The sequence below is a fragment of the Stomoxys calcitrans genome, chromosome 1 (assembly GCF_963082655.1).
Source record: "Stomoxys calcitrans chromosome 1, idStoCalc2.1, whole genome shotgun sequence".
NCBI classification, from domain to species: domain Eukaryota; kingdom Metazoa; phylum Arthropoda; class Insecta; order Diptera; family Muscidae; genus Stomoxys; species Stomoxys calcitrans.
In genome coordinates this window covers 148,638,573-148,660,125 of record NC_081552.1, presented here as the reverse complement: position 1 = coordinate 148,660,125, position 21,553 = coordinate 148,638,573, and the positions used below count along the sequence as shown (strand labels likewise).

Sequence of the window (21,553 nt, the reverse complement as noted above, 5' to 3'; positions counted from 1 at the left end):
TTACTTGTCGCTAGAGGCATACCCACAGATTCCAGTTTCCCTGGAATGTGTAAGGTAGTTCCTAGTCTCGCAAGTTCGTCTGCTTTACAATTCCCTGGAATATCTCTATGGCCCGCACCCAGAACAGGTGAATTTTGAACTGTTCAGCCATCTCGTTGAGAGATCTGCGACAGTCAAGGGCGGTTTTTGTGTTTATTAATAACTTACTTACTAAAAAATGCATTACGGCAGGCCTGGGATCTGTGGATCTAAAAAGATGGGTCAGCAGAGGAACACCTCAAGGAGGTGTGCTGTCTCTTCTACTTTGGAATATAGCTATTAACAATATATTATTGCCTCTGAGAGAAAAAGATGTAAAAGTGGTCGCGTATGCTGATGACGTGACAATTGCGGATAGGGGAAAATTTCCCAGCACTCTAAGAGATATGCTTCAGGAAGCTCTACGTGCAACAGCAAAATGGGCTACCGAAAGTGTTCTGGCAATAAATCCGTGCAAGTCAGAAGTAGTTCTTTTCAGCAGGAGGTACAAGTTGCCTATAGTATAACCTGTCTGCTTGGAGAGAATGTTCCATTTACGGAAAGCGCAAAAAACCTGGGTGTTTCCTTGTCCAACAAGGAAATTGAACTTCAAATACAACATTTTATGCCTCTGGCTACCCAAATTGCAGCGACCACTGTCATGAGGTTAAGGGAGCTTTCTCATTGGTCATGTGGCGGCTACGCACACTGTGTTATCCTTGATATAATATCCGATGTTCCAGGCAGTGTGGATTACACCCTGAGCCGCTTTTTGATATAAAGTACTGTACCACTATTCCTGATAAAACCGATTGGAACTACGATATCCCTGGTAACAGAAGTTATATAGACTTTTATACGGATGGTCCCAAACTAAACGACCAGGTGGGCTTTGGGGTGTAAAGATCTAGAACTGGCCATATCGAAAAGGTTACCCGACCACTCCAGTGTGCATCAGGCGGAGATCCTTGCAAATTAAAGAAGTGGTGGAATGGCTAAGATATAATGCGATTACGACGATTGGCATAAATATCTTTTCAGACAGTCAGGCAGCCAGTAAATCCCTGGGGAACGTATTTCTAATGGCAGTGTTGATGCCTAGAAACTCCAGCTACTTCATGATTGACGTCGGTTTTACATTGTTGAAAGCACCTTCAATGTTAAGAAATTCTACCATTGTATATTCCTTTCTTCTGTTTAGCCGAGGGGCCACTACATCAGTATTTTCTCCAAGGCTGAAACTAATATAACGATGATCAGAGAAGTTGTGGTCATCCAACACTTATATCTTCCGATCTTATGAACCAAAACAAAAAAACAATGAAAATAATGTTATTTCTATTATTTATAATTACAATACAATAAGTAATGTTGCACCGTGACCAACCTTAATTCTTTGTATTCAGCAATTGATTCCATATCCATTGATTCCCAGAAGTGCTTTTGATATGAATACACCTACACAGCATCGTTTTCCACACAAGAAACTATCATGTTTTTGATGTAGAATGTCGTTAGAATTTGTACTTTTTCTATTTTCACAGCTTTCGAGTATTTGAACATGTTTTTACGCACTCAAATTGTAATAAAACATTTTATTTATTTGTTTAACAAATATTTTATAATGGCGTCAATATTGTAAGTACAAAGCTCAACAACACTTCAGGCGCGATGGCAAGAACACAAATGTGACGCCGTCAATTCTTAATAGCCTGCTTTGTCTGGTATTGAATTGATACCAAATGGTATATAAAATCATAAAATATGTGGATCAAAGCCAGAGGACAGAGTGGGCCTGGGGTCTACATTGATAACCCAGGGAGTGAAATCTGTTTTAGACTACCTGTCCGAAATACGGTACTGCAGGCGGAGATCCGGGTGATCACGGAATGCGTGAGGTGTCAACGAGTACGAACATCTTTGCGGACAGTAAACAGGCAATAAGGGCAATAACAACCAGGACGGTAAGATGACGAACAGATTCGGAATGTAAGAAGGAGATTAACGCCTTCTTCGAGGATGGCACGATCCGCATCGTTTGACACCGGGCCATAACGGAGTAACTGGGAATGAAAAAGCAGACGATTTGGCAGTGAAGGCCAGAAAAATGCAGTTAATAAGCTTGGTTAACCCGAAGCCTTTCGGGTCGAAGCAGTCCGAGTTAAGGGATAGGGCGACGAATGCGCATCATGCAACCCTGTGGAGCAGCTAAACGGTCGGTAGGACGTCGAAAATCCTATGGGGAAATCCAGATCGTGAGAAGACGAGGCTATTACTGTAAGAACGCAAGAAGGAGGTCAGTATAGCTCTCGGTATCATAACGGGACACATAGGACTACGAGCTCACTTATATAAAATCGGTGTGGCAAGTGGTGATGAGACGTTGGAGTATTTCTTTTGTCATTGCCCGGCTTTCGCGGCCAACAGATACCGGCACATAGGTGGGCACACAATACCAGATATGAAATAGCTTAGAGCGTGGCATGGAAAACATTTAAGGATTTCGTAAGTAGCACGAAATTCCTTACTTAGATTTTCTTTTTCGAGCTTACTGTTTTAGTATTTGGAGCGCAGAAGAAGCCGATTACTGACTTAGGTGTATGTCCATAGTGGCATGGGGCGGATTAATATCCGTACCCTCTTTTCAACCTAACCTAAGAAAAAAGTTTAATGAAATTTGTTCTCAAGATATAATTTTAATAAAACTGTTTATGTTTTTTGTTTAAATTTCAAATTCATTTTTGTGAAAAAAGTTATTAATTTTTTTTTTAAAGACAGAGTCGGAATCAAGATAAATTTCTCGACAACGACTCCGGGCAAAATTGTTTGATTCCGACTCACCAACCCTGACTGAGTTCTTATTACGACCGTTTGACCACAATATGACCCTGTAGGCGAAGATCCAGGCGATCACTAAATGTGTGAGGTATATAATGTTAACGTGATGACGTTCAGTGTAAATATCATTATGGACAGTAAACTCGTCATCAGTGCTATAACAACCAGGACGGTAAGGTCTCGAACAGTCTTAGAGGGTTAAAAAGGGATTAGCGTAATCTCTTAGGATGGCACGATCCGCATCGTTTGGGTACCGGTCCATTGCAGATTAACGGGAAGACGAATTGACTGTAGGCGCCAGTTGAATGCCATCAGTAAACTTGGTGAAGCCATTCGGGGCGACGCAGTCCGAGTTAAGGGCATGAGCAACGGACGCCTATGTAGCACTATAGAACAGGTGCGGCATGTGGGGAAGATGATGAAACGTTGGAACTTTTCCTATGCCAATGCCTGGCTTTCGCGGCTTACAGACTCCTACACTTTGGTGCGGATACGATAACAGACTTGAATTGACTTATGGACATGGAATGGAAAATAATTAGGGATTTTGTGAGCAGCAAGTAATTGCTGAAATAGATTTATTCAGGGTTCTGTTTCGGATTTAGAGCGCATGAATCTTCATTGCAACCTAACCCAATGGCTTAAAGTATTTAACTTACAAATTTGAAAATAGCAACATTTGAAAAATATTCTCTCCTACAGACTTATTCACATTTACTTACAAACGAGTCATTCTACAAATTGCTCTTCGTGACAGATCTAATTAAAGGAAATTTTGTATAGTTGAATAAAAACACACATTCGAAATTATTTGCTTATCAAATTAGAAGATGCGTTTAGCCTTTAAACATATTAGTGAAGCTAATTGATTTATGTTTGGCCGGGCCGAACTTGGGATACTCACCACTATATGTTTTTTTGAATCCTTCATAGAGTAAAATAAGCGGAAACTAGGAATATTGTTTTAAGGGGTGATTTTTTAAGAGTTATAGGGAAGTTTTTCAAAACAAAAATACATTAAATTTATAAAAATGCTTGAAATTTTTATTTGAATCGATAGTACGGTCCATATAATTTATCGTATGATGACCGTGACTGCGCCTCAAATGGTCCATCCGCTTAGTCCAATTTTGGCAACCTCTTTCCAACATTTCGGCCGGTACCTTACAAATAAATACTTCAATGTTGTCTTCCAATGCGTCATTTGATGCGGTCTTGAAGGCCAAAACAGAATGAGCGCGTTTTGAGCGTTGCGTTGAAAAATGCAACTTTACTCTCTCTCTCTAAAGTTAAAGAATTTTCAACTTTGACGACTAAAATCGAGCGTCATTCTGTGCCATACGTGTGAAAGAGTTTTTAGGCATCAAAGTTAAAAATTGTTTTACTTTTGCGCGTTGCTTTTGTGAGATTTGGTTGCAGAGTTGTATTTTTCAAGGCAACGCCCAAAAACAAGCTCAACGCGCTCATTCTGTTTTGGCCTGGACTGTATAGACATGAGCTTTAACATAACCCCACAAAAAATATTCCAAATGCATTAAATTCCACGACCTAGGCGGCCAGTTGACCGCTCCCAAAAGTGAAAGAAGTGTTCACCGAATTCGCCTCTCAATAAGTTCATTGTTACGCGTGCTGTGTTGCATGTGGCACCGTCTTGTTGAAACCACATGTCATTCAAGTCAAGCTCTTGCATATTGGGCAAAAAAAAAAGTTGGATACCATCTCACGGTAACGCCCACCATTAACATTTGCGTTACGTTCGCATCATCTTTGCAGAAGTACGGTCCAATGATGCCAGCAGCCTATAAACCGCACCAAACTGTGACTTTTTCTGGATGCATTGATAGCTCTTGCAATGCTTCTGTCTGATCTTCACTGCAAAACCGACAATTCTGCTTATTTTCGTATCCATTGAGCCAAAAATGAGCTTCACCGTAAAATGGAAGAAGCGCAAGGTGAACTTTCTTAACAAAGCACGCATTTTGATAATAAAAATCAATAATTTGCAAGCGTTTTTCGTTAAATTAAGACCAAACTGAAAATGTTTGACGGTGAAGTAAAACACGAAACGAGTGTGAACTGTTTAAACCAGTGTTGCCAAAAAGATAACAGCTAAAAAATCACCCTTTATATGGAGGCTATATGCACATGCAGTCCTTTGTTCGAACTTGGACAAAAGTAATCGAATGTAGATAAAAACAAGTAAAAGCGTGCTGAGTTCGGCCGGGCCGGATCTTATATACCAACCACCATAGATCGCATTTGTCGAGCTCTTTCCACGGTATCTCTTTTTAGGCAAACAAAGGATAAAAGAATATTAAATATTGGAGACCATAGCAGAAGTCATTTTGTAAAATTTCAGCCAAATCTAGTGAGAATTACGCACGTAAGAGGCTGAAGAAGTAAATAGGGAGATCAGTTTATAGGGGAGCTGTATTAGGATATAAACCGATTGATGCCATATTCGACACGTATGTTAAAGGTCATGGGAGAAGCCGTTGTACAAAAGTTCAGCCAAATCATATAATACTTGCGACCTCTAGAGGCTCAAGAAGTCAAGATCCCAGATCGGTTTATATGGCAGCTATATCAGGTTATGGACCGATTTGAACTATACTTGGCACAGTTGTTGAAGTCATAACAAAACACTTCATGCAAAATTTCAGCTTAATCGGATAATAATTGCGCCCTCTAGTGGCTCAAGAAGACAAGACCCAAGATCGGTTTATATGGCAGCTATATCAGGCTATGGACCGATTTAAACCATTCTCTATACAGTTGTTGGAACTCGTTACAAAATACGTCTTGCAAAATTTCAACCAAACCGGATAGGAATTGCGCACTCTAGACGCTCGAGAAGTCAAGACCCCAGATAGGTTTATATGACAGCTATATCAGGTTATGGACCGATTTGGACCATTCTTAACACAGTTGTTGGAAGTCAATAAAACACCTCATGCAAAATTTCAGCCAAATCGGATAAGAATTGTGCCCTCTAGCGGCTCAGGAAGTCAAGATCCCAGATCGGTTTATATGGCAGCTAAATCATGGATCGATTTGAACTATTCGTAGCACATTTGTAGAAAGTCATAACAAAACATTTCATGCAAAATTTTAGCCAAATCGGATAGGAATTGCGCACTCTACACGCTCAAGAGTCAAGACCCCAGATAGGTTTATATGACAGCTATATCAGGTTATAGACCGATTTCAACCACTCTCAGCACAGTTATTGGAAGTCAATAAAACACCTCATGCAAAATTTCAGCCAAATCGGATAAGAATTGTGCCCTCTAGCGGCTCAGGAAGTCAAGATCCCAGATCGGTTTATATGGCAGCTATATCAAAACGTGGACCGATATAGCCCATTTACAATCCCAACCGACCTACAATAACAAGAATGATTTTTTTGCAAAGTTTCAAGCGGCTAGCTTTACTCCTTCGAAAGTTAGCGTGCTTTCGACAGACAGACGGACGGGCGGAAATGGCTAGTTTGACTCAAAATGTCATGACGATAAAGAATATATGTACTTTATGGGGTCTTAGATGAATATTTCGAGGAGTTACAAACAGAATGACGAAATTAGTATACCATCATCCTATGATGGAGGGTATAAAAAATGTAATCTGTACCAAGTTTCATCTCGGCAGCATAATTTTTAAAGGCTGTAGCGTGATTACAACGGAAAGACACAAGATCACGCTAATCCTTTTTAGATTTTTACGAGAAATAATAAAAAATTTTCTTTACTTTCGTGTTACAAACGGAATAACAAAACAAATATATCCTATGGTGGTGCAAATAAAAACGTTTATTCGCTGCTAGGAGTTATTATTAAGTAGTCGCTTAGTTTTCATCGCTCTACCCTATTTGATATTTGTATTTATTACGATTTGATGATATGCCGTACACAAAGTAGCAATTTTGCAAAAATGCTTTCCATACATTAAACCATAAAATTGCATATTGTTAAGTCCACCACTAAAACATGGAGTGTATGTTAATCTTGCCATTCGACTTACAAGATTGTGATCTGCGACACTACAAAGTATATTTATATTTTTGATTGCCTTGACATTGTATGTTGATCTAGCCATGTTTGTCCGCCCTTCTATAGAAACCACGATAGCGGCCGAACGAGTAAAGACATCCACTTGGAATTTTGAACAGATATTTCCTTATTGATTAGGGCCCCGGGGGAATGGACAACGGTTAAATAGAGTTAGGTTTGGGTGTAGCTCCAGTATAGACCCATGCCAAGATTGGACTTCTTAAGCTCCTGAAATTCTAATATTCTTGCCTGATGAAAATTAACAAATGTTCAACTTTGACGTTTGAAAGCGAGCGCCATTCTGTGGTGCCATACGTGAAGTACACTGAAAAAAATTGTCCTAATATTGAAGAAGCGATTTTGTCCTAAATGACAAGTAAATGCTCCTAATATTTACGATTTTATGCTTTGTTTTAAAATTAAGGTCTTGAACACAAAGATTTATTGACTTTAAAAATAGTATGCTAAATCTTTAAAATCTCGTCTCTCCCCCATACCCCCCATAAACCCCCATACCCATACAAACAACCCGGGGGACGCCCCATCCCAAAACCCAAACGGACGAACACATTTACCGATTGGGACAATATGGGTATCAAATGAAAGGTATTTAAGAGTGAAGTACGAATTTGGTATACAAACTTCACCCAAGGTATTCAGAGGGATCCCCCACCCCCAAAAACCCAACCCAACAAATGAAAGTTATTTAAAGCAGAGTAGAGAAAAAAATTATTCCTTGGTGTCTGGGGGGCCTCCCACCTTCAGCAGGACATATTTTACGATTGCGACCGTATAGGTGTCAAGTGAAATTGAATTTGGATCAAGGTGTCTACGGGGCCTCTCCAACTCCAAAACGGACTTAATGTCCAACGTCACGAAATGGGTATCAAATGAACGGTCTTTGAGAGTTGATTGCGATATATTCAATAGGACGAGTTGTTCTATCGGGATAATATGCGATTTAAAAAAAAGGTATGTGACAGTAGATTTCGAAACTAATGGATTTAAGAATTTAAGTATGTGGGTCACGTACTGCCGTTCAGCAAAACATGTAGATCGCGACCTTAAAGGACTCAAATAAATTGTCTTTTGGGTCTTAGCGACGGAGGAATCGAGGGGGCCGATTCTTCCAATAAAAACAACACCATTCTGTCATGTAGCACGACCGAGAATATATTGTACTCAAACGGAAGGATGTGTCAGAAGAAAATCCCCCTTCCCCTATCCTAACCTAAAAATAGAATTACAAAAATATATATGAAGGCCGATTAGTATAGAATAGGACAGCAATAGTAAATATTTTACCCCCAAATCGGGATAGACAGAGCAGGATTTGCGGATCTTTAAAAATGTGGTATCCCAAGTGGTAGCTTTGAAACATAATTTTGAATGTAGATAAGCAATACAAAACAAGTAAGAGCGTGCTAAGTTCGGCCAGGCCGAATCTTATATACCCTCCACCATGGATCGCATTTGTCGAGTTCTATGCGCAGTATATCTTTTTAGGCATACAAAGAATATTGAATAAGAAAATGATATTGTGTAATATTTCAGTTCATTCGGATAAGAATTATGCCTTGTAGGGGCTCAAGAAGAAAATCGGGAGATCGGTTTATATGGGATCTGTATTAAGCTATAAATCGATTCAGACCATATTAGGCACGTATGTTGAAGGTCACAAGAGAAGCCGTTGTACAAAATTTCTTCCATATCGTATGAGAATTGCGCCCTCTAGACGCTCGAGAAATCAAGATCCCAGATGGGTTTATATGGCATCTATTATCAGGTTATGTACCGATTTGCGCCATAATTCGCACAGTTATTGAAAGTCATAACAAAACACCTCATGCAAAATTTCAGCCAAATCGGATGAGAATTGCGCGCTCTATTGGATCAAGAAATCAAGATCCAAGATCGGTTTATATGACAGCTATACCAGATTATTAACCGATTTGAATCATACTTAACACAGTTGTTGGAAGTGATACCAAAACACTACAGGCAATTTCAGTCAAACCGGACGAGAATTGTGCCCTCTAGAGGCTCAAGAAGTCAAGACCCAAGACCGGTTTATATGGCAGCTATATTAAAACATGGACCGATTTTAACCATACTTATCACAGTTTTTGGAAGTAATACCCAAACACCATGTGCAAAATTTCAGTCAAATCGAACGAGGATTGCGCCCTCTAGAGGTTCAAGAAGTGAAGAACCAAGATCAGTTTATATGGCAGCTTTATCAAAACATGGACCGCTTTGGCCCATTTACAATTCCAACCGACCTACACTAAAAAAAGTATTTGTGCAAATTTCAAGCGGCTAGCTTTACTCCTTCGCAAGTTAGCTAGATCGAATTAAAATGACATGACGATCAAGAATATATATATACTTTATGGGGTCTCAGACAAATATTTCTAGGTGTTACAAACAGAATGACGAAATTGGTATACCCCCATCCTATGGTGGAGGGTATATAAAATAACTAAAATTAAATGTAGATAAGAAAAAAAAATTCAGGGTCCGCCCCCTCAACTCCCTTCAAACCGGGCGTGTTTGCCTACTATGGCAATAGTAGACAACGATTTAGATATCCAATTTTGAGGCGAACTGTTTGGAAGTCGTCTCACCCAATAAATAAACTCCAGCTAAACCAATGGTTGGGGAACAAATATCAGCACGATGCTGATATTTTTTCAGGGCGAAGTGCGTGGATAGCTGCCCCGCCCTACATACCACTCCAACTGGACATATATGTGGACTATGGCAAAAAGGGTCTCAAATCTGATATCTGTTTTATGGCCAAGTGTTTCAGGGACGCCTCCCCTCATACACTCCCCCTAAAGCACACATTTCTATGAAGCTCAAATGTAGTTTTTGGGAGTAGACTATGAATCGAAATTTAGTTTGTTTCTTATAACCTAAAAACAGAAAATTGCCATTCTTATTTATGGTGGGATATCTAGGGAGGACGCGCCACCTCCAAAACCAACCAAATGGAAATATAAACTAATAATGACAATATGGGATATATTTACCGACCATAGCACCATAAGGCTCAAATGGAACAAAATTATACTGCAACTCCAAACAAACTTTATTTCGTTTTTTGCTGCGGAAGTTGACGGCTTTTGACGAAGACACCCGGTTCGAGTCTTAAGGACAAGGCCGAACCTATTCCTTCTTCGCATGCCTATAATTTGCCTAGGCCATCGACTTTCCCTGACAAACCAATACGCTCTTTAAGAGGTTTTGAATTATAAGAGGTGCATCGCTCTCAAGTACATTGAGAGGCATCGTGCGTATGATCCTAAAACTCTCACCGATAAGGAGATAGACTTCCTTAATTGGGCTCGGAGATTTGCTGAACGGCCTACATTAAAGGCTACACGGCTAGATTCGGAAACGGCACCGCTGTCAGCCAAAAGACTGTGGTCACCTGTGGGGCATCCCATGCCCAAAAGAACTAAGGAGAACAATAGTAATAAGGGGCCAAGTACCTTTGCTAATGTCGCTAAGGATAGAATGGTGATGGTAGTGTTCGACAAGGAGAAGAACAGGACTGCGCACCTAGGATCAATTGGAGTGGGATAGTCAAAGGACTGTCATCTGTATATTACCTGGGCCTCCTCCAGTTTGCGACTATCCCTTCTAGATCAGAAAAGGAAGTGGAAACTGCGGGGGATATATAATGACTCGCATGTATCAGCATGCGGACCCCAGAGCTGGTTGGTCGAAGGAAGGACTGCAGAAAACTCTTCAACGAAGCGATTGGGACTTCCAAAAGGCTGAGCTAAGAACAAACAAGGGCAAACTGAGGCTAATAAAGATCCTATCCACAAGACCTATTACGGTGGGATACATTCAGAAGTCAGAGAATGCATGGAAAATGTCTAGTGAAGAAACACTAGAACTACTCGTTAACACACATTTCCCGGGAAACTCTCAAAGGAAACACGTGGCTCTATAAGATGTTGTCAATGACATGTATTCGCCGGAGGTTATTGAGGAAATTTTGTCTGAGCAAAAATCCTTTGGGCGATAAAAAGTTTCGACTTCTTTAAGTCGTCTGGCCCTGGCGATGTATCACCGGTTGAATTACAAGCTGAGTCGGACAGACAGGCTCCATGGCTTCGGGAAATACAATCTGCTTGCATCAGCATGTCGTATATACCTGTGGGATGGAGGGACACAAAGGTTATTTTCATTCCATAAGCAGGAAACCCGTATCTTATGAAAGCGGAACATATTCGCCCTAATTAGTCTGTCATCCTTCATGTTGAAGACTCAGAGGTTGATACAAACATAGAAACAGGGCAAAGATATCTGAAGAACCCGTGTCTCGGCAACAGCATGCATATAATAAGGACAAGTCCACGGAAACAGCCCATCACGAAGTAGTTGGTTACATAGAGGGTTCTCTCGCTGTCAAGGAATGCACAATGGTAGCAGCAATTTGTCTAGCCACAACATTCAGAGGCATTAGATGTAGCATTAAATTCAGTGCATTAGATGTAGCATTAAATTCAGTACATTAGATGGTGTCGTCCTCAGTGCGGCTGTGTACACAAACAAGCCATCCTTTGGATCCGTTTGAGTATTGAGCAGTAGGTGGAGTTTTGAAGCGCCGTCCACCAGACCACAAACAATATAGCATTATAGGTCTGACAACTGTAGCATGACGCGCGGTCTAAACCCCCAACTTTTCCCAATGGCTCTCTTGCAGGTGTTGCCTTGAAGTTCAATTTACTGTCCAGCAAAACACCTAGGTATTTTGCGCTTTCCGTAAATGGAACATTCTCTCCTCCCAAGGAGACAGGTTCAACTGTAGGTAACTTGTATCTCCCGCTGAGCAGAACTAATGCATCTTTTAGTAAGTAAGTTATTAATAAACCTTCTTATGTTAGAATTGATACAAGCAGAGTATATCTACCTAAGCCAAGGAACCAGTATATCATACACAGCTTGTAATTCAACCGATAATACATCATTAGGCCCTGGCGACTTAAAGGAGTCGAATCTTCTTATCGCCCAAAGGGTTTTCGGCTTAGACACAATTTCCCTAATGCCCTCCGACGAATGCATATCAGTGACAACCTCTACTGGCACCACGTTGTCCGTTGGAGAATTTCCCGGGAAATGTTCTATTGTTTCCGCACTAGACATTGTCCATACATTCTCTGACTTCTGAATATACCACAACGTAATAGGTCTCGAGAACAGAATCTTCCTTAGCCTAGAGGTCTGAGATGTATCCTTCACGGAGCTGCAGAATTCTACCCAGGATTTGTTCAGAGCCTTTCTCAGCTCGTCCAACACTTCCCAGTCGCATATTCTTCCATTAATATGTTCCGATACAAAGGCAATATCTTGTATCTCCTGCCTATTTCTGGTAATAAAGGTCGGTTTATTACAAATTGCCAGAGTGCAGCTTATAATATATTACATAAGCAGCTCATCCCATTCGTTGAAATCCGAACTTCCCAATATCTGGTGATGTGCATTAGCATCACTTCCTACAATGAGGCTTTTCTTCCCTTCAGAAGCAGCTTCAACCAGCGACTTAAGGTTTGAAGGTGGCATCTCTGAATCGTGTGCCATGTATAGGGAAGCCAGCCAGTAATGAGACTTATTTATTGCAAGGCTGGCTACTACTAAATCTTCAGTGCTTAGAGACGAAAGAGGAAAAACATTTAGAGTACTCTTTGCAAGAGTACAGGCTCTGTGTCGCCCATTCCCCGTGCCCTTGAGTAGTTTAAATCCAGGAATTCTTAGTCCGAATCTAGACGCGTAGTTTTTGGGGTAGCCTGTGCAACGAATTCCCGAGCCCAATTTTGGGAGTCTCTCTCCCTATTAGTGAGAGTCTTAGGATCATTCGCACCAAGCCTCTCAATAAACCTGAGAGCGATGCGTCTTCTATTATTCCAACCTCTTAAAGAGCGTTTTGGTTTATCGGGGAAGCCCGTTGGCCCAGGCAAATTATAGACATGCGAACTTGAACCAGGTGTCTTCGTCAAAATCACCTGCTGACCAGTCGTCTCACCTATTATTCCTGATAGAACCGATTGGAACTACGGTATCCCTGGTAATAGAAGTTATATAGACTTAGACAGGGATGGGGTGTACTCTGAAAAACGGAAACTGATTATATTGAGAAGTTTATCCGACCACCGCAGTGTGTATCTAGCGGATATCCTTGTAGTCAAAGAAGTGATGGAATGGCTAAGACATAATGTCGTAACGACAACTGGCATAAATATCTTCTCAGACAGCCAGGCAGCAGAACGTATTTCTGAATTCGAAGACCGCCCGCAACTGTCGCAGACTCTCAACGAGATGGCTGAATAGTTCAATATTTACATGTTCTGGGTGCCGGGCCACAGAGATATACCAGGTAACTGTATAGCGGATGAGCTTGCAAAACTAGGAACAACCTTACACGTTCCAGTAGAAGTGGAATCTGTGGGTAATCCTCTGGCGACATGTAAGCTAAGTCTTCAGGATCAGGCCTGAAGGACAACCAATGATAGATGGTAACAATTGGGGCGCTGTGAGCATTCCAAAATTATGTGGCCTAATCTAGACATGAAGAGGACTACCACATTTTTGTCACTGGCTAGAACAGACGTCTCAGTATTTGTGTCCGTAATGACAGGTCACTGTCTGATCGGAAAACATGCTGACAGACTAAAGGTTGGAAGTAATGACTTTTGCAGAAGCTGTACGGACGTCGAAGAAGAAGATTCTATAGAACATCAGCAATCAGAAGGAGTTCCACTTTAGGTTCTCATTTCATGCAAACAAACGCAAGTTGTTGGGATTTTTAAAGCGATCTGGATGGCTCAACGGTAGCAACAAGATGGTATCTTCCTTCTCCTGTTCCTGTGGTATCACAATGGACGAAAACGTCTAAGTGAGACTGATGGCAGACTGTCACTTGAACCTAACGTTTCAACTTTCAACAGTAACATATACTACAAAAGTCGATTTGAAATCAAACAATTTTCTTTTAGGGTAGAACAAATGTTAAGTCATTTCGTAAGTAGTGATTAAAAATGAAAAGGCATTACATCTTTTTTATTTTATGTATGCTTGTATAAAAAAAGTTGTATAAATTACAGTAGTGGTTTATAGGAATATTCATTAATCCGAATTATACCCAATACAGAAATTACTTCCGATTTAAAAAAACCTACAATGAAAAACGCGAACAAAAATATTAAACCAAAAATTATGTAAGCAATTTAACATATATTTTATTTCATAAATTAATGTTTTTTTTGGATTTTGTAGGTATTAATAAAAACATCAAAATTAAATTAAATAAGTTTTTCACCTTCAATTCAAATTTTTGTTTTGTTTTTTTTTTTTTCTTTCTAGATATTCAACTGGGTAATAACAATCGATTTTTAAAATCATAAAAGCTTGAAGGGGAAAATATTGACTCATCCTTGACATATATAGCAAGATGTTTATGTAAATAAATACATAAATAAATAAATATATAAACGATTGCAGAATGAATTGCAAGTGTAAAATTATTCTCAGTTTGACTCAAGAATATATTTTGCTGTTTTTAATATCTTTAAGAAAAAATTATATACAACCGTCCAAAAAATAAAATTTAAATAAAATAAGCTCATAAATCAAAGCAGAAAAAGACATTTTAATTGTTGAGGTAAAGTAATTTTACCTAAAAACTGCAGTAGTCTTACTTTCCAATCGAGTGGTTTTCATTTAAGGATATGGATTTATTTATTTAAAATTGTGTTTCCGAGTCCTTAAAATTTTTTATATCATTGCTGATGTATTTATGGAGAAGTTTTTCAGATCAACAAGCAAAATATTTCATTTAAAGACATTTTTTAAATAATTGAAATAATAAAACTGGAATTAAAAGAAAATTCATAAAGAATTATGTCTTAGAAAAATGTTTGTTAAATGTTTGCCTTTCGGAACAAAAAAAATTTGTTGGCAAAAAAATTCTATAAAGATTTTGTTAGATCAAAGAAACTCTTAATAACTTTTCGTTTAAAACAATCAAATTACATTGCGATTTAGTCTTTAAAAAATACATTGCGATTTGGTCTTTAAGAAAATTGCATTAACCCATTAACGACGAAAAATATCCAAGAACCGAGCAGCTTTAGAAATAGTGAAGTTTGGATTAGCGTAAAATGGACGGCTGAAACCAATTACAAAAATTTTTTCCGTCATGTTTTGAGGGAAAATAGCCTTGTCGAAAAAAATAAAAATTGCTACGGCAATATAAATTCTCTAAATTATGAATATATAAAATTTCATCAAAATCGGCAAATGGGTTAACATTTTGTTTTTAAAAAATATTTATTGAAATTTGCAATAGAAAAAAATTTAGGAAAATGGTGTTTGGGACAGATAGGCATAATATTCTTAAAATACGTTAAATATGATTTGCAAATTGTAGTGTAGCAAAATGCAATATTTTATTAAAATTTTGGCTTTAAACAATAATCTCGAGGTTGGGTTGTCTTTAGAGAGTTTTTCAATGAAATTTAGTCCTTAAAAAAAATTCGTTAAAATCTTTTTTTTATAAAAATTTTGTCTTTGAAAAAAATGTAATTTAAATATATTCTTTAAAAAAATATAAAGAAATAAAGAATAAAGTTTTGTCCTTAGACAATAAATAACAATAAAATTTGTCTTTAGAAAAATTTCATTAAAACATGTTTCGAAAAAATTTCATTAAATCTTTGTTTTTACTAAGAATTTCTTAACAATGTTGTCCTTAAGACAAATAATTTTAAGGCCGCCCTGCTAAGTTCGGCCGGGTCGAATCTTATATACCCTCCACCATGGATCGCATTTGTCGAGTTCTTTTCCCTGGGTCTATTTTTAGGCAAACAAAGGATAAAAGAAAAAATTGCTATTCTATTGGAGCTATATCAAGTTATGGTCCGATTCGGACCATAATTGAATTGAATGTTAGAGACCATAGAAGAAGTCATTGTGTGAAATTTCAGCCAAATCGAATAGGAATTTGCGCCCTTTAGAAGCTCAAGAAGTAAAATAGGGACATTGGTTTATAGGGGAGGTGTATCAGGCTGTAACCGATTCAGACCATATTTGACACGTATGTTGAAGGTCATGGGAGAAGCCGTTATACAATTTCAGCCAAATCAGACAATTATTGCTCCCTCTAGAGGCTAAAGATGTCAAGATCCTAGATCGGTTTATATGACAGCTATATCAGGTTATGGACCGATTTGAATTATATTTGCCGCAGTTTTTGGATGTCATTACGAAATCGGATAAGAATTGCGCCCTCCACTGACTCAATAAGTCAAGTGACCAGATCAGTTTATAGGGCAGCTCTATCAGCTTATGGACCGATTTCAACCATACTTAGCACAGTTGTTGGAAATCGTAACGAAACACGTCATGCAAAATTTCAACTAAATCGGATGGGAATTGCGCCCTATAGAGGCTCCCGAAGTCAAGACCCCAGATCAGCTTATATGACAGCTATACCAGGTTATGGACCGATTTCAACCAAAATTAGCTCAGTTATTGGATGACATACTAAAACGATATTTGCAAAATTGCAAAAAATTTCAGCTTATCCGTATAAAAATTGCGCCCTTTAGAAGCTCAAGGAGTCAAGACCCAAGATTGTATGGCAGCTATATCAAAACATGGACCGATATGGCCCATTTACAATCCTAACCTACCTACACTAATAAGAAGTATATGTGCAAAATTTCAAGCGGCTAGCTTTACTCCTTCGAAAGTAAGCGTGCTTTCGACAGACAGACGGACGGACGGACATGGCTAGATCGACTTAAAATGTCATGACGATCAAGAATATACATATGCTTTATGGAGTCTTAGACAAATATTGGGTTGCCCAAAAAGTAATTGCGGATTTTGCATATAGTCGGCGTTGACAAATTTTTTCACAGCTTGTGACTCTGTAATTGCATTCTTTCTTCTGTCAGTTATCAGCTGTTACTTTTAGCTTTAGAAAAAAAGTGTAAAAAAAGTACATTTGATTAAAGTTCATTCTAAGTTTTATTAAAAATGCATTTACTTTCTTTTAAAAAATCCGCAATTACTTTTTTGGCAACCCAATATATCTAACTAGCTGACCCGGGCCCGCTTCGCTGCGCTTTCTTTTACTTTATATAGGACAAAAGTTTCCTTGGAATATTTATTTTCGACAATTAAAGATCTTTTAGTGAAATGCCATGCAAACTTGACTAACAGTTTAACAATATAAGTGCCTTTTACTGAATCCCACATGATCTTTATTGGTCTACGAATTTAAGTCTCATTCAGCCCAATTTTCTCATGATGTCTGATTTAGTGGTGTTTTCGGGAGAGAGGTAGTCCCCCAGATTCTTGGCCCTGAAAAATATCAGCATCGTGCTCTTCTCTCAAATACCATTTATTTAAACCCCATATTGCCATTGGCTAAGGAGGAGTTTACAGGATGAGGCGTCCCCCAAACACATGGCCCCGAAATTGGTTACCAAATTTGTTTTCTAATCTCAAATACCTTTCATTTGTGCCACATATTGGCATGGTCGAAAATTTTTTAATTACCTAAATGCATGGTCCTGCATTTGGATATCAAATTCGTGTTCTACTCCCAAATACTTTTATTTGAGCCCCTATTTGGGGGTAGTTATGATGGTGGGACGTTTCCTAGTTTCGTGCGTTACTCCCAAAAACCTTTCATTTGAGCCCCATATTGCTATGGTCGTAAATTTGTCCCCTTTGGGGGATGTTTTTGGTGAGAGGCAGCCCCCCAAACACTTGGTCCCATATTTGGATATCAGATTCGTATTCTACATTCAAATACCTTTTATTTAAGTCCCGTATTCCCATTTCCCATATATTTCCCATATTTGGGAAAGGGGTGGACCCCCAGAAACGTGGTCCCACATTTAGATATCAGATTTGTATTCTACTCGCAAATACCTTTCATTTGAGTCCCATATTGCCATGGTCGGTAAATATGTCCCATTTAGGGGTGTTTTGGGGCTTGGGGTGGTCCCCCTAACACTTGGTCCGACAATTGGATATCATTTTCTTATCCTAAATATCTTTCATTTGAGTCCCATATTGTCGTGATTGGTCTAAATATATGTTTGGTAGGTTTTAGGGTGGGGCAGCCACCCTAGGTACCCATCCGAAATTTCGATACGAAATTATTATTTTTAGGGTACTATATGAGAGCACACAAAATTTCGCTTAAATCGCACCACCCATCTCCGAGATCTGGCGTTCATGAAAATTAGGTTAAGGGGGAGGGTCCACCCGAAGAAGTCCAAGAAAATCGGTTCAGCCGTTTCTGAGTCTATAAGGAACACACATACATACAAACAAACACACACAAATTGATTTTTATGTATAAGATACAAATTATACATATACATACAATAAAAATGCAGTTTATCACGACAATTTGAAAAAAAATGTGAATGAAATTGGTATTAAAACGCATACGAATTTTCCTTTAAATTATGTTCAATATATGCTGAAATTGAGTTCAAATATCCCAATTTATAGAAAATTTCCACTTGATTTTATTACACTCCCATATACCTAAAATAAGAAATTGTGTATACCAAACGGGACAAAAAAAATCTTAAGCGCGAAATCATGGTCAATTTTACTCACATTTAGTTTAATTTTCATTTATTTGGGGTTCACGTTTTTTGAGTGTAGATACGATGCTTCCTCTAGCTAATATTTCATTGATTCTATTCTGGTGAACCGCAGTGTATTTAAATGTACTTTACCCAGTGTATATGTATGTCGTCATCGTAAATGTATACAGAATACAGAAAGAAAATAAAATCTCTCAGCAATGTCATATAAAATGTCATTAATAAGTGAAATGTAAGTACCCATGATGGTACTTTCTCCGATTTTCGATCGAATTTGACAGCCCTGGGTCCAAAATGGAAAGTGCCAATCAATTGCATGGTAAGATGCTTACTGCACCCCAACAAGAAAAATAAAAAGGAAATATGAAATGAAATCAAGGACTCTCTTTAAAAGCGAAAGAGATACAATGGATTATTTATCCTATATCCAGTGTGGCAAAGCTTTACGTTTAGAAAGAGAAAATTTTTTCTCGCATGCGCAATTTGTGCTAATAAAATACTTCTGATAATGTTCTTGAATGCTTTGGAAAATTCCATGGCTACTGGTAACCAATAAAAGGCTGTGCAGCAATGGCAACGGCGGTAATTTCATTGAGCGCTTCAAAACATTGAGATCTTAATAAACTTAGAACAAAATTTAACCACTACTTACACCACTCTACTTCTAACTTCCGAACTTGAAAAACATGTCTGGTCTGTCAATTTTGTTGAGTCTTATTGATGAATTAGAGCACGAAATTCCCTCGTACTGTGGAAACGATTTTGGCTTGGGACTTTCACCATGCATTATACACGGTCAGGCCCATCATGAGCCCATTGCTAATAATGTTGGCTTTGGTTCATTACCTTTAAGTTTGCTCAGTCGCCTTAGTGATCGCCATGCAGCCCGACGCGGTGAACGCATTGAGGGTCCGATGTCTACTGTAGGTAAAGATGGCTTCCAAGTGTGTATGGATGTGGCCCAATTTAAGCCCAGCGAATTAAATGTAAAAGTTATCAACAACTCCATTATCATTGAAGGAAAACATGAGGAGCGAGAAGACCAACATGGTTTTATCCAGCGTCATTTCGTACGACGATACATTCTTCCCAAGGGATACGACGCGGAGAAGGTAGCATCGACCCTTTCTTCTGATGGCGTTCTTACCGTTAGCGTGCCTAAGCCACAAATTGAGGAAAATCCAAATGAACGGGTTATACATATCCAGCAAACCGGGCCAGCCCATCTAAATGTGAAACACAATACAAAAGAAAATAAAGCCGATTCGAATGGAACTGAAGAGGAAAAGTAAACGTATTGATCCCCATACATCTAACATTGTGTCTAACACCAAATTTTACATGAATTTGTTTACAATTCAATAGTACATACATATATTGTTTTTGGCAATACCTTACACTTGTATATTTTTTTATTCAAATAGGAATAAGTTGTCCTTTATTTACAGTTAGAATATACTATGTATGTATATTACAAAAGAAATATATAGATATAAATAAAAGAAGCATTAATTATAATCATAAATTATCACATAACATAATTTGACTTGTAGCCTCACATTTTATTCCCTATACGATAATATTGGGTTGCCTAAAAAGTAATTGCGGATTTTTTAAAAGAAAGTAAATGCATTTTTAATAAAACTTAGGCAACACAATATATGTAAATGAATTTGTGTTTGTTTGTATGTTTATTTGTTTATTTGTGGGTTTGTAAATTTGTTTGTTCCGTATAGACTCAAAAACGGGTGAACCGATTGTGGGGAATGATCCGGAAGGAGCAATAGGCTATATAATTTATTGATATCGGTAGGGGGGGCGGACCCTCCCCCTTACCCTAAAAATACGACCCCAAAATAAAAGTGAACCGATCAGGACAATATGGGATTCAAGTGAAAGGTATTCAGGAGTAGACTACGAATTTCATATTAAAAATTAGATCCAAGTAACTGGGGGGCCGCCCCAACCCCAAAACCCTCTAAAATAGGTTTATTGGACAATAATGACAATATGGGACTCGAATGAAAGGTTTAAGGAGTAGATTACGAAAATTGTCAGGAAGGAGGAAGACGCTTTTTAGTTTGTTGATATTGGAAGGGCGCGGACCCTCCCCTGTTACCCCAAAAACACCACTTAAAATTAAAAGTGGATCGATAGGAACAATATGGGTATCAAATGAAAGGTATTGGAGAGTAGAATACGAATATAGTATTAAAAGTTGCATCCAAGGAATCCAGAGGTCACTTCAACCCCAAAATATTGGACGTACATATAAATATGGGACTCAAATGAAATGTATTCGGGAGTTGATTACGAATATGACATAAAAAATGATGTCTAAGTATTTGCGGGTCGCCCCACCCAAAAAAATCCCTCCAAATACGAATTTTACTCGATCACAGCTTTATAAGACTCAAATGAAAGGCATTTGGAAGCAGATTACGAATATGACATTAAACTTTGTGTCCATGAATCTAGGTGCTGCTTTACCTCCTAAAATCGCCTCCAATAGATTATTTGGCCTATTAATTTGCGTCATTCAAATTTGTGCTCAAGTAGCAGTGTGGCGCACAACCCTCATATAGACGCCCTCCACGAAACGGCTGTATACACCAATCATGACAATATGGGGTTAAATTAAAGGTATAAGGTTGTGAACTGCGAATATCTAGCGGACCACCTCACCCCAAAATTGTCGATCAATTATAATGACCTAACGGGACACTGTGTGATTTAATTAATGCGTGGAGACACAAATAAATGCAGGCCGCCATAGCTCCGAAATTGTGACGTTCAGCGTGATAACAGGAGTTGCAAACCTTAACGTTAAGGTTGCAACCATTTTTAGCTAATCGATAGACAAAACCAAACGACGTGTTGCTGGGAAATACTTCTTTGTTCAAAAGTTTTACATGGTTAAATAGAACTATCGTCACTGCACCAAATATATAGACTGGTAAATTAGCTAATATGGCAATTTGATTTGATTAAACAAAA

The 21,553-nt window shown here is 38.5% G+C and overlaps 1 protein-coding gene and 1 pseudogene across 1 annotated transcript; one reads left to right on the top strand and one right to left on the bottom strand.

The window, feature by feature from the left end:
- The window catches only part of LOC106094697 (heat shock protein 27-like), a 248,805-nt pseudogene extending 247,127 nt beyond the window's left edge, over positions 1-1,678 (bottom strand).
- Positions 1,679-19,107: 17,429 nt separating this feature from the next.
- Positions 19,108-20,068, top strand: LOC106093432 (heat shock protein 23). Its single transcript, XM_013260487.2, has one exon. The coding sequence runs from the start codon at positions 19,243-19,245 to the stop codon at positions 19,846-19,848; it is 606 nt and encodes a 201-aa protein (XP_013115941.1). The 5' UTR covers positions 19,108-19,242; the 3' UTR covers positions 19,849-20,068.
- Positions 20,069-21,553: the final 1,485 nt, after the last annotated feature.

What these genes read in the sequence shown, in the direction of transcription:
- LOC106093432 (XM_013260487.2), top strand. Translation starts at nt 19,243, where the DNA reads ATGTCTGGTCTGTCAATTTTGTTGAGTCTTATTGATGAATTAGAGCAC.